The sequence below is a fragment of the Gavialis gangeticus genome, unplaced genomic scaffold, assembly GCF_001723915.1.
Source record: "Gavialis gangeticus isolate Ggan-Ray unplaced genomic scaffold, GavGan_comp1, whole genome shotgun sequence".
Classification (NCBI taxonomy): Eukaryota; Metazoa; Chordata; order Crocodylia; family Gavialidae; genus Gavialis; species Gavialis gangeticus.
The window spans coordinates 60,883,598-60,897,331 of NW_017729034.1; the positions used below are offsets into that span (position 1 = coordinate 60,883,598).

The 13,734-nt window shown below is 40.5% G+C and overlaps 1 protein-coding gene across 1 annotated transcript in view; it reads right to left on the bottom strand.

Annotated features, from left to right (window-relative positions):
- SMOC2 (SPARC related modular calcium binding 2) overlaps window positions 1–13,734 on the bottom strand; it is a 269,488-nt gene that overhangs the window by 47,202 nt on the left and 208,552 nt on the right. Inside the window, exon 9 of the mRNA XM_019527349.1 lies at window positions 4,902–4,984. Coding sequence (XP_019382894.1) covers window positions 4,902–4,984 — 83 coding nt within the window. The remainder of the gene's footprint in view (window positions 1–4,901; window positions 4,985–13,734) is intronic.

The following is a 13,734-nucleotide window of genomic DNA, read 5'->3' on the forward strand; positions in this document are numbered from 1 at the left end:
TCCTCAACTCTAAATGGATATCTGATTTTTAGGCTGGGGAGTCAAAAGTGTCTGTATATGATCCTAGCCACGTCATGGCCTTGAGTGCCTTCACCATGCTAGGCCTGAGAGGGCATGTGATGTTTTCACACAAAGCAAAATGCTCTCCTGTATAGAGGACCACTATAAGGGCTACATATGTATCACATTAGTGATATAGAATGTGTAACAAGATAAAGCTGACATAAGATTAAGCCTGGCAGATAAAAAAAAATCTATAAATTTCAAATTTGGATTCTTTATAAAGTTCTCTAAAATAAAAAGCCACCCCCACTTGGCAATGACCATGGCATTGCTATGAAAAATGAACACTCAGTGGCCATGTGAACAGGTTACATTCTGACTGGGCTAGCAAATACTTCAGTGCATGCAGGGGTAGCATGTGTGAAGCCTAACTGCTTCACACATACTACCCCTTGAGTCGGGTGTAACATAGCCAACTGAGAGCATTACTTTGTAATTCTGCACTTCATTGCTGAAGTTTTTCTTGGATGTTTGTCCATGTAAACATTCACAATGTCACAAACATCTCCCTGTTTTAAAAGCCCAGAATGTCTGGAGTGACAGAATATCATACAACGTGTTCAAACAGCTTCACAACAGCTCAAACCATTCAGCTGTCTCTGTGTCCCAGCCCTGTTCTCTCAGCCATGTTTTGATGCATGTCTAGCTACCCAGAGGAAGGTCCTGCTTTGCAACACAGAGACAACAGGGAAGTCAGCAGGTGACAGGGTACCTGAAGGAAACCTCAAGGCTGGATAGCAAGGTTAGTTAAAATAATTTACCAATTCTCTATTTTTCAATCCATCAAAATTTTAAGGATAAATATTAAGTGCACGTTCCTCATTTTCCAGTGTCTATCAAAATATGTATATGGGATTCCTACTTCTGCACAGCTAAACAGAAGATAATCTAAATGTAAAATCAGCGTTATGCCTGCATAAACTTCTAAGTGAATGGGGGTCTAGAGCCTAATTATCTAGCTCCCTGGAGAAGTGCCCTAATCATTCAGCTATGGGGGCTAAAATAAAGTAGGGACCTTTGCCTCAGTCTAATATCCATTATTTGTGGGTTTCTAGTTGGCTATGTGTTGGGGACTTAGGCACAGGTATGTATCTACAATAGGCATGTGTATGTAGCTCTGTAACCACCTAGCCAATGCACAGCCTACTGCACATGTTTACATGTCCACAATGCATTGGAAGATGAATTGCTACCTTCATTTACGTCCAAAAACTACCATATAGATGCACAAAGGGAAGCAGTACTCCATCCTGTGTTTTTGATGTAGACTCAAAAATATTTAGCATTCGAGAATCTTCCAACAGAAGCACATATTCATTCCTGATATTAAAATATTGGGCTAGATGTTCTTCTTTGCTGAACAGCACAGATTAGAACAAAGGATCATACAAAATGAAACACCTAGAAAGACTATCTTGGTGACTGGAGAGGGGATGAGGAAAAGAGTAGATAGTAGAACATGAAGCTTAGGGCATTGACTAACTCTGCCTTTAGGCCAGTAGAAGTTCACATTTATTCCATGAAGTTGGGGTTCACTTTCAGGAATGTTAACATAAATAACAAGAAAAGCAATATGGGAAAAGCAAAAACAAATTAAAAAGCCAGAAAGCCATAAATCAAAATAGTATAAAGTATTTGGAAATCAAAGGGCATTTAAGGGTAAGCAGCATAAATATAGGGAACAAATTAGTGTCACTTGTAATAATTCTTAATAAATATGAGCTCATACTTTAGCTGTGGTTTGCTGGATTAAAGCTGATATAATATAAAATCCTGTAGAGGGGAAAGAGAAAAATTAAAAAAGCATTAGCTTACTAACCCCAAATTAAATTACCAGGTGGGAGTTTACAGCATGGAAAGCTCTATTTAATGATTTTACTGGCATAACGTTCCCAACTGGTCAACTCTTTATTTCAGCACTATATAAAAACACTATTAGTTTGGGTGCGGAAAAGAAGTGTGAAAGCTGGCAGCATCTCTTCCCTGCCTCACACCATCCACCAGAAGTTTCTTCAAAAATGTTTGCAGCAGGTAAGGATGAGAAGAGGCCATGATGCTTAGAAATAAATAGGAGAAAAGTGGCAGTCAGCTGTGTCAGTCTGAAGTCAAGCAGAACACAGGACAAGGTGGCACTTTAAGGGCACTTACACACATGCAAGGAGCCTCCTCCAGTGTGCTGGAAATCCAGTGTGCTGGAGCATGTAAATTGATGCACTCTGGCAGCCTTGTGTGCCATGTGTATCAGTGGCACAGCGTGCCTCCACACTGAGAAAGTGGCAATGGTGCACTTTGAACTAAAATGTGTTCAATGCGCTTTAGTTCAAAGTGCACCGCTGCCATTTTCTCAGCACGGAGGCACACTGCGCCGCTGATATATGTGCTCCCAGTGCAGTGCTGGGTGCTTTTAACTAGAACAGCTTGCTAACTAAAAGCGCTGGGCACTAGGTCAGGGGCACATGTAAAAATGCTCTTAGGGATTAACTGGTTCAGGAAGCTTACATAGGTAACAACCTACTTTGTCAGACACTATGAAACTGTCATAGCACTGATGAGGTAGGTTGTTGCCTATGAAAGCTCATGGCTTTATGAACTGGATAGTTTTTAAGTTGTCACCCTGCTCTACATTCTGCTGGAACTAAATAGGAAATTATTTTCTTTAGCCACAACCATCCAGAAATAAATTCTTTACACATGGACACATATACTAACACCAACCCCCCCCACCTACCCATGCAAGTTTTACTCTGAGAAGCAGAAAAATGTGAGAGAATATTATGTCGTGTTTAATTGATTGACAGTTATATGCACATTACGGTTATGGGTAGTAAATACATTTGCATATTTGATCATGTTCCCATTAAAATCAATGGATAATCTTCTTTGCCTTTGAGAAGAGCACAGCTTATTCCTGGCAAAATCACTGACTGCAGTGGGATTCTATTAGGGTGAATTTGGAACTATGAGTAAAATTCACCACTCTGAGGGTCAGCTCCAGGCCAATGTATCACTTCAGTTGCATATGAGTCCTATTTGAGAACTTGGGCTAAATTTCACCTTATATGATCAGCTAAATTCCACAGCTGCAAAACAGGCATGTGCGATTCATTTTATGAAGAGCAAGAGTGTTTTCTTAAGAGTTAGGAACCTCATACTCTCAGCTCAGTTTTCAGTGCATGTCAACTCTTGTACCCTGTGTCTATTGCATGTGTGTTAAAAGAGTATACATTACAGTTAGGAACACGGAATTGGAAAGGATCTCTTGATTGCTTGAGTCCAGTCTTATGCGCTTGCAGGCACCCATAATCATATAGTCCCTCTCATAAACTAAGCAAGCACCATCTACAACAGTGGTTCTCAACATTTTTAGATGCAAAGCACCCCTTGATCTACTCAGGACTCCTGTCATGCAACTCGAAACACCCCTCGCAAAATGTCGACTCTTAGTTTTTGCTGGATTTTTGACTACAGAAAAATAATAAAGCAATTCTTCTGTCGCAAAGAACTCAGAAAGACCATGGCAGGTCAGGGTGTTTTTAACATGGACTCCTACCTGAAATCTCTGAGTTCACCTTGTGAATCATGTTTGCACACCTACAGTGCTAATATAGTATGGCACCCTGTAGCATCCTTGACAGGATCTCAAGGCACCCCAGGGGGCACCCTGGTTGAGAATCAGAGATCTAAAAGCTAGTCGGTGATTTGCCCCATTATTCTTAATGGGAATGATATTGCAGAACCGCATTGGTTAGAAAACTTTTTCTGTTTTCCAGACGAAGTCTGTTCATGGACAGTTTATACCCACCTGTTCTTTGGTCAATATTGTCACCTAGCTTCAATGGTTCTTTCGCTGCCCTGGTATTTTGCTTTCTAATATATTTATTAAAAGCAACCATATCCCTTCTCACCCCTAATTTTACTAGGTTAAATAAACCAAGTCCTTTTAACATCATCTTGTAAGACAGGCTTTCCATTCTCTTGCTCATCCTGGCAGTCCTTCTATACACCTGTTCCAGCTCAGCAGCTTTCTTGATCACAGGTAAGTAGAATTGTACACAATATTCCAGATAAAGTCTCACCAGAGATGTGATGAATGGCACTAATACTCCCTTATCTTTGCTGGAAATACTTCTAATATATCCTAGGATTACATTTAGCTTTTTCATGGCCACACCACATTGGTGACTCACGTGCATCTAGTGACTGACTTTTTTCCATAAAGAACATATCATATAATTATATATAGTACAATAATATATAGTTTGCATTTGTTGTTTCCATTTCTTTTCAAATTATACTTTGCAATTAAATCTGCTTTATAGACAGGCAGTATTAATATATTCCTTACTCAGGAAAAGCTTCAAAACTGCGTGTCACGCTTAGGTCAGAAGTTCCTAGAAATTCTCTGTATTCCTGAGCTGAAACATTTCCCACAGTACATAAAAATCCCCCATATTATTTGCTTATTTCTGATTCTCACTTTTCACAATTTCTTTCAGCTGTAATTGAAATTACTAAACCCTTTGTGTAGATCTTGCATTATACAACTACAATAAACCACCGATCCTGAATTAATGGAAAAGCTTCTGATGATTTTGATGTTGGTAGGATCGGAACCTGAGAAATTAAGTCTCACTACTTTTTACAACATGATCACACCCTTATTTAAAGAGTGTGGAATTCAAAATTTTACTGTATGACTTCAATCAATAGCAAACAAACCTAGCAACGTCCAAGTCTTTTTGCTTTTAGCTGTGAGCAAAATTATTCTTTTCCAAGTTATTGTAGTGAATAAACAAAACACTGGAACACATGAAGCAAAATTTATCTATTATTCTGACCTTGAAGCTGGCGTCCCTTGTACAAATCCTTTGTTTTGGTTGGATGTGCTCTGGCAGTGTTATCACACTGAGGTTGTTCATACCTGCAGGGCAAACAGAGAGAAAAGATAAAAGGAAGTGAAGTCAACTTAACTGAAAATTCTCTCTCTCTCAAACCCTTTATGGTCACACTGAAATTATATCTCTTTTACTCAGAACGGCTACATAAGGGTGTCCTTAATACACTTATACTCAAAAATGAACAGATACAAAACAATATGTATTTTTTTAAAAAAGATATCAAACTTTATTGCAACCATTAACAAATTAAGCAACAGGAAAGCATTCCTGAGCACACTGTACAGATAATAACCAAGGAACAAGGAAACTGAAAAAAAAATGCTGAAAAACCAATAAAAAAAAGAAATCCAAATTTACATTCCTCCCACCTAACAAAATTTTGAGGTAAAAAGCTATAATAAACCATGTAACATTGTAGTCATGAAGCTCTTGACAAACAACCCCACCCAAACTGATACTGTATTAAGTTAATATTACAGTACCAAAATTGTATATTACTGTATCATTGCTGGAACAAATATTAGCTTATGTAAGAAAGTCTAACCACTAACAACTAACATTTTGACTACAGCAAAAGCTGGATGGGGATTCTGGAGGAGCAGGAGACAGACAGTTTGAACTGGGGAGTGGAAGAGACCAAGCCTTCATGTGTTGATTGATTCATTCAAGTCACTATCTTTATTCTTTGCTTCTTTCTACCTACAAACAGATGCTGTCTTTGTCGCAGGATCAACTGTGCCAGAATGTTTCTCAGCACAGCTGATCTGGTTGATTAACAGGTACAGAAGTTGCCTAGGGCCATATTCCCACAGGATCATGCCCCTGCCACTCCTGGGGGTTCAGAAGTTTGAACCTGCAGAACAATGGCTCCGGATACCATGCCCTGATCTGGGGAACCCTATGGGGGTCATTTGGTCTGCACTGTGAAACACACACCCTGAAGTTGCCTGCTCAGGGCAGCTGGAGATCATGGACAGCCCTGAGCTGTGGGGATCACACCATAAGTGAACATGGTCTTCGCAATAAGGTGCAACAAATTTTTAGCAGGCATCTTTGTGCAAACATTTTTGGGCACTTGGGGCATGATAAGGGGCAAGGATGTCTGTTTGCTTGCATTTAATCCTGCCATCAATTTTTTTCTGGTGCAACAAGGGCAGTGGTTGTTTCCAGACTGTAAGAAATGTAATTAAGCCAAGTCTGTTAGTCACAACTAGTAACAAGAAGCCCTGCTTTGCTTGCATCTCTGCTGCAAGTAGCTCTAGCCAATGACACTGACTGCTCTATACCTCCCACTCTGGCTCATAAGGGATGCCATCTGCAAGATAATCTATTTGGTGTCTAGCAACATAATCTCTAATGTTAATTGCAATGTAAGGTATATTTTGTTACCTCCTGCTTTTATTGTGAAATTATTGGCACAGTCACAGTACACATGGCCTGCACTGTAGGGTATATGTTGATGTTTTGGATACCAAGAATATTTTGACCAACTATATAGTTGGAAGACCTGTTAGACAAGCTTTTGAGCAACAATGCCCTCCCTCATTTGTGCCCCAAACTTGTCTAACAGCTCTCTTTTGGGTCCAATAAAAGATATTACCAAACAAATCTTGGTTCTTGCATATTCTCTAGACCATCACAACAACAACAGCACTGCAACACTACTACAATGATATTTGGGTCATGAAAGTGCTTGCTTCATTGGATTCATCATAGCTGTATTAGGTATCTCCCCCTAACACCAAACCACCTTGGTATAGGGGGTGGGGAATGTGTAATAATGCTGTGAAGGAGGAGAGCAAAGTAAATTTAGTGATCCCTTGGCCACTTCCATCTCTAAGTGTAGATGACAGAGAAGTAAATCTCAACTGCTTGAGCATCAGGGGTGTGAAAAATGGTCCATATTTGTTTTGGATTTGGCCCAAATCAGGAGACAGTGATTCTATTCATTGATTTGGATCACTGTCCCAATTTGATTCAGCTGAATCCGAATCTCAAGAGTCAATGCTGATTTGGAGAATCAGTGATTTGGCTATAGACACAGCTTTTATTGTTTTTTTCTATACAACTTGACGTACCAGGCATGGCTCGTGAATGCTGCAATAGTAGGGCAGATGGAGCATCTCACTGGAGCACGGGGGGTCCCCGTGTGCTCAGTGGTGGACCCAGAAGTGGACCAGAGTATTTCTGGTCCGCTGCTGAGCCCCAGGTGCCCCCCCACACACACACCCAGCAGAGGGCACCAATCACCAAGCTGGGGTGGTGGGGGAAAGGTCCCTGAATGCTCCACGGCAGACCTAGAAGGGGACTGGAGGTGCTTCTGGTCCACTTCTGGGTCCACCACCGAGCGCGCTGGGGACCCCACTCCCCTCTTGTAGGACGCTCCATCCACCCCACCATCTCAGCATTCACGAGCTGCCTGGTTCCTTGAGGTATGTAGAAAAAACATTTAAAGCTGTGTCTATGTCCGAATCATTGAATTTCTTCGAATGATTCAGAGGGTTCCAATTCGATTCAGAGAGATTAAAGGGTCTCCTGATTCAGTTTGGATTTGGAGATTTGGCCGCTGAATCTGCCAAATCTGTGGCCAAATCTGTGCCAAATTGAATCAGCGACCAAAGCTTTGCACAGCCCTATTGAGTATAGAGATGCACCAGTGGGCAAATAAAAGTGGGGTCACGGGGAGCAAGTGACACCTTGTCCCTCCCTGAAAAAACATTCCGGCAATGCCAGTGTTGTGCTGAGACAAGCTCCTCCCCTCATGCTTTAGTACAGCAGTAAGAACAGGTTAATTAGGTTGGCTAAGAGATACATCTAATTAACTGACAGGCAGTATTGTCTGGCTGTAACTATGCTACTAGAGGGAGCATGTACAGAGCTAGCTCAGGTACCTCTCCAGCATACCTGAGTAAAGAGAAGCTTGGCTCTGGGGCTGTGCTTAAAGCTAGATGAGGGTGGGGGAAGATGGGAGCCATAGGGATGGGTGATTAGATCAAAAGCACTGAAAACCAGTGACTTAGTAGAGTTTATTATGCTGGGAACCATTTACAGGCCTAATTAGCCCAGGAGCAGCAGAGCAGAATGCCATGCTCTCAATCCTCCATTCCCAGCTGTATTGAATTAAACCAGGTATAGTGAGGGACTGAGCACACCTGACTTGATCAGTTCTCTCCTTAACTCTGCCTATGAGATATTTACATTCTTAAATCCTTACATTCAGTCTAAAGGCCTGCCTGGGGGCAACCTCTCAAGATTCTTAACCAAAACTCTGGGATAACTGAAGAAATACATAACATATTTCTGCATTATCCCTTTTGATCCTCCTTTTAGTTTATTAACATTTTACACCTACTTGCACTTACTTTGCCCAGGTATACATCACAGAACAGGGGACATAGTAATCAACCATTAGCAAAACTATTCCCAATAAATCCCTTCCAGGTTTTGCACTCAGGCCAGATTAGGGAGTTGTGCTGTGACAATATTCATCCAACAGTTATGATCAACAATAAATCTGCTATATGAATCTTACTATTGAGTCTTGGGCTAGGGACAGACATTACACATAAACCAGTTTAAGTGATCAGAAACTGGTTTAAACCAGTAACAGAACAGATATTTAGTGCACACAAACCAGTCTGAAAATGGCTGAAACCAATTTGAGATAAAACTGGTTGAATGTAGTATCTGAGTTAACTGATTTGGGTCAAACTGGTTTATGCACTATCTGTCCCAGACCCCTTGTTGGTTTAAAAAAAATCAGACTCCCCCAGCATCCCAGCATGCTCTCTGGGCTAGGCAGGGCTCTCTGACCCATAGCAGGCTGGCCCCTCCCCTCTGCCCCCTGGATGCAGCTCCAGCAGCAACTGCAGGCTGTTCAGCCCTCTGCCCCTTACCACCCCCTGATAAGTAGGAATTCCCCCTCCCGTCTGCCTTGTGGAGAGGTGTCTGTGTATTAGCTATTAGACCACATGCTGGCTAGGGTCCCTGCTGAATCAACAGGCAAAATCAACAGGTAGCTGGTAATGTCCCTGTGTTGTTTTCTTAATGGGGTGATAAACACTGAGTTAGGAGTGATAAACACTGCTTTCAATTCCCTGCTGGGCTAAGGGAGCCTGGCCATGAACCGCCCCGCCTCACTTTAGTGCTATGCAAGGGAAGGGAGGGCTGGTCTAGCACTCCCTGACTTCTAGCCTGAGCCACTGCAGGCATGTCTGTCTGGTTACAAAACTGATTTAGCCTAGCCAGGTTAAACTAACATGCAAAGATTGAATCAATTCAGGCCTAGGCTTTTTGAATGTCTGTCCCTAGCCCTGATGTCTATATTTGAGAAGCAATGAGGACCTGTTTAGGAATACACCTAGTCAGCGAAATACTAAACAAGGAAAGAATTTCTACTAGGAAAGCTGCATGTGCTGGGGGTGCCTAACCATATATTTGAGTCTACAGATCTGACCAGATACACTGCAAGAATTGAATATTCAAAGTTTGTGCTGTTGTTACTTTTTGGTTTGAAGGAAAGGTTGGCTATACTGTGGACTTCACAAAAAAAGTTACTTTATTTGCAATTTCATAGGAAATATATTCCTAGCAGAGCATTCTTCAGGCTTCAGTTACAGTTTCTTGTTTTTTTCATAACAAAACTGGCCTGAATCTCTGTTGCCTTGCACATTGTATAGTTAATTATACATGTGGGAAGTGGACAGTAAAGCACTAATAATACAAAATACTTGCATCTTAAATTTCTTTTGGATCGGGGTACAAATTTGCAAATTGCAAGGCAGAGGAAAGTCAGGTCTTCTGCCTCTCTGCTTTAAGAATGTGATTTCATCACTGTAATATATTTTCATTAAAGATGAAACACAGCCAAGAAGCTCATCCATAGGCTTTTACAAAAGCTGATCTTTCTCTTCTTCTCTCTCACCACTCTTTAACTGTTTAAGTGCCCTTGAAATTGTAACAAGGAAAAGCTCACATATACTTATCACACTACATCTACCCTGTTCATATGCTCTCCCTGAAAGCATCTAGTCCTGCCACTGTTGGAGACAAACTACAGAACCAGATGCCATGGACCATTGGTCTGACCCAGTACTGCACTTTTTATATTCTTATGTTCTTACATAATGTAAGGAAATGGGGTTCTGAGCATGACATTGGCTGTAGATTTTGTACTGATATCAGATTTGATTCACCACAAGTTAATGTGAGATTTAGAATCTCTTCAAAAATGACAATCCAAGAAATGTGAGCTGAGACAAAAAAGATGGCTCCTTTACTGCTGAGTTTTTACTAATTAATCAGGTGGAATGATGCCTGGCAGACAGTAACAATGCAAGCTCCCCTGGGACCAAAATTGCTCCAAGAGTTTAAAAAGACAGCTTTTCACAAACATGCAGTACATATGGAAGGGGACTTCAGATCTATGTGGTGTAATATAGCACACAAAAAATGAACACTGCCTATTTGGTGATACTGTTACAACTGCATAGCTTCCCACTTGTATTGATTTTCATAGCTGGCTGAAAAGGGGATGAAGGGTGCTAGGGGCTATACCAATGCAATCTAGTCTAATATTTTTATTTTAGGCCATTCAACAGTTTGCTTCTCATGCAAATTCTACTAAAATCAAATCATTCTGACGTCAAAGGTTTCTGGCTGTTTTATTACAAAACTGCATAAGCATATCTGATGGAAGGCAATAACTCTTGCCTTTAACTAAACCCAAAGTATTATTTATTTGAGCTCATAAGAATTTGGTAAAACATTTATCTGTGTTGTTTTATTTCCAAGAAATCGCTAGAATTTACTGTATTTTTTCACATACCACACACCCCAAAATAAGCTGGCACCTTGTTTTTGGAAGGTAGAACATAGACAAAGAGTTTTTTTTCGGGAGTCATGGCTGACTCCTTCAGCCAGTTCACTGGCTGCTTTGGGCACAAACTACAGTGTTAACCTCTGACAACTGCTGAGGAATTAGTATCAGTTTTTGTCTAATTAACCAGTTCCTTAGTGGTTGTGAGAGGGCTAATACTGGATTACTCTCCAGCCCAGCAAACAGCAGCGGTGATGTAGCATTTAATCACAGTGTCTCCATGCTTCTATTCCTCCTTGCTTCTATTCCATCAAAGAAAAAATCATTTTTTCACACATAAGACTTATGTCCGAATTCTGTGTCCCAATTCTGTGAGTGTGGTATGTGAGTAAATATAATAATAACAGATTATTTTTTTCTGTTTTTATTTGTATAACCCTATAGCACTGAATAAAGATACATAACTCTGTTATGCCATTCTATAAGATGCCCCACAGGGGCATTTCATTTTCTATTAAATGTTACAGGATTTTAGAATAATCTCAGTAGATTTTCACTATATTTCCATACAGTCATAATGGTTTCACTGCTACAACATTCTGTAGAACTGTAGGCCTATTTTTTCATTTTCTTGCTCTACTCCATCCCTTGGTTTTGACTGGTACTTGGAAGAAGAGCAATAGTGGCCATGATTTTAAAAAAACACCAAACAAACAGCATTTGTAGCAGTCACCCAATGCATATGAGAACATCTCAGTTTTTACCGCCCCCGTCAATAGGTGTGTGGCAAGTGGCTTACATTAATAATTTCATGGCTCCAGCTGTGCTTAACTACAGTAAAATTAGGGAGAAACATCTTTTTGTGCTATTTCCAACATGTTCTTAGATTTTTCTGCACCATTTATTGATTAAAAACTTCTCTGTGCTTTTCTGATTTGAATTTATAAAACCTACATAACTTCATCCAACTATAATATAGTTGTAAGAACTGCTTATAACAAGCTATAATAAGCAAAAACAGTTTATGCTGTTAGAACCTAAAAATCATAAGCAGGCCTCATTCTTGCAACACCTTTCCATGGAGGTAGTTCCATGGACTTCAGTGGGGATGTGAGTAAATTTAAGCACACATGTAAGTGCTTTCAGGATTAATGCCAAAGCTTGCAATGCCAAGGCATAATGAAGCTATATATAAGAGCTGCTCAGCCTCCACTTGAAAACTCTGTTATTTTTGACAATTTATATCCCATTCATCTCCTTCTTCTTCTGTTTTTAAAGGGAACATAGTAAAGTTAAAAGTCCAAAAACCATTATTTGTGCCACCAATAATATCTTAAGAGACAAAGTTAAAGAGGTTTTACACCCTCCCCCCCCTTGCAAATCTAGCATGGTTTCCATCTTTTGTTGGGCTATCTGTTTAATTATTGCATTTCACTCAGCTTGACAGAGAAATAAGATTAGGGTCTGTCTCTGGGAAATTTTACTTTCTGGTTCTCTTGGCCTAGCTCAAAGATGCTTTGTTTGAATTTACAGCACTTTGGGGAAAAAAACTTAGATTGTAAAGAGTAAGCAAGCATGCCATTTCATATTGAGCATGTCCTTACACACTTACCACTCCTAAAACTGGAACTCTTTAATATTATATATGGTTGCTCACATTTTTGGGAATACCAAGTTAACAGCTCCTATGATTCCACAAAAAATGCTGTATTAGAAACATCAAAATCCTGCCATACCCTACTATTATTCTACTCATAAGAACAATTAATATTTTTTGACCCTTAATTACAGGGCAGAGGGGTTTTTTTCCCCTTCAGTGCTTAATTTATCTTCACCTCGTCTAATGAAAATGGTTTGAGCTGTCCACTGGCCTATCATATATTGTCCTGGAAGCTGCAATGAAGTTTCATTGTCATGTAAGTGTGTGTATCCTGTGAATGAGAAAGGAACCTTTTCCTAGAACAATAGGAATAGAAATTGCTTTGATAGCAAGGTTAGGATTCAGATACCTGATGGATGACCTCTTCAACCAGCCAACAAAACAGTGAAAGAGAAATCTCTGAGCAGTGCACACTAATGCAGTATCTGGCAACCAGCCTGATCCCTGATTAATTTGATACCCCACTCTGCATTTTCCCCTGGTTATTATTAGTGCTCTGTGCCTAAACTTTCTCGTTTGGCATCCAGACTTTTAGCCTATTGGCTCAGGTTTATAGTAAATACAGATGTAGCACATCATATATAATCTAAATCTACTGAAGCAAAATAAGTGTTAAAATACTGCAATTGGAACTGTCCAAATTTAACCCTGTAAATGCAGGAAAACTGGCAAAAAGTGAAGGCAGAGTCATCATCAGCTTTACCAGCTGAGCCTACAGAGACCAAACTTAGGAAGAAAGATATTTGGTACAACATCTGGGTACAAAGAATGTGGCAGAGGTACAGAATGGAAAGGGACATTGCCAGGTTAAACAAAATAAACATAATAAATTAAAAAGATTAAACATGTTATTCATGTATAAGCCCTCAGATTCTTAAAATAGAAAGAATCCTGAAAATTGAATTTCGGCCTCCAGTCTTCAAATGCTTATGTTAGTGTTTAATATTGGGACTGAAATCAGTGTGAATTACTTACTTAGGGCATTTGAAGACAACACAGGGGTTTAAACTAAATCAGTGTTTTTTTTTAAAACACCGCTTCAATTTAGGGTGAAGTAAACTGCCATGCTGCATGCACCCATGTCCTTACCTGCCCTCTGGTGGCAGGGAGGGGAAAGCAAGCTGCTGGCAGGCCAAGCAGTCCCTGAGCTGTGGAGTGGGGCGGTGGGAGACTGGTGCTTCCCTCTGTGGCAGCGGCGCCCCCTCACCAGGCAGCACCTGTCCTGGGGGGCACCACAGCTGCAGAGGGAAGCACCAGGCCCCCTCACAGCTCAGGCAGGTAGGCAGGCAGGCTCC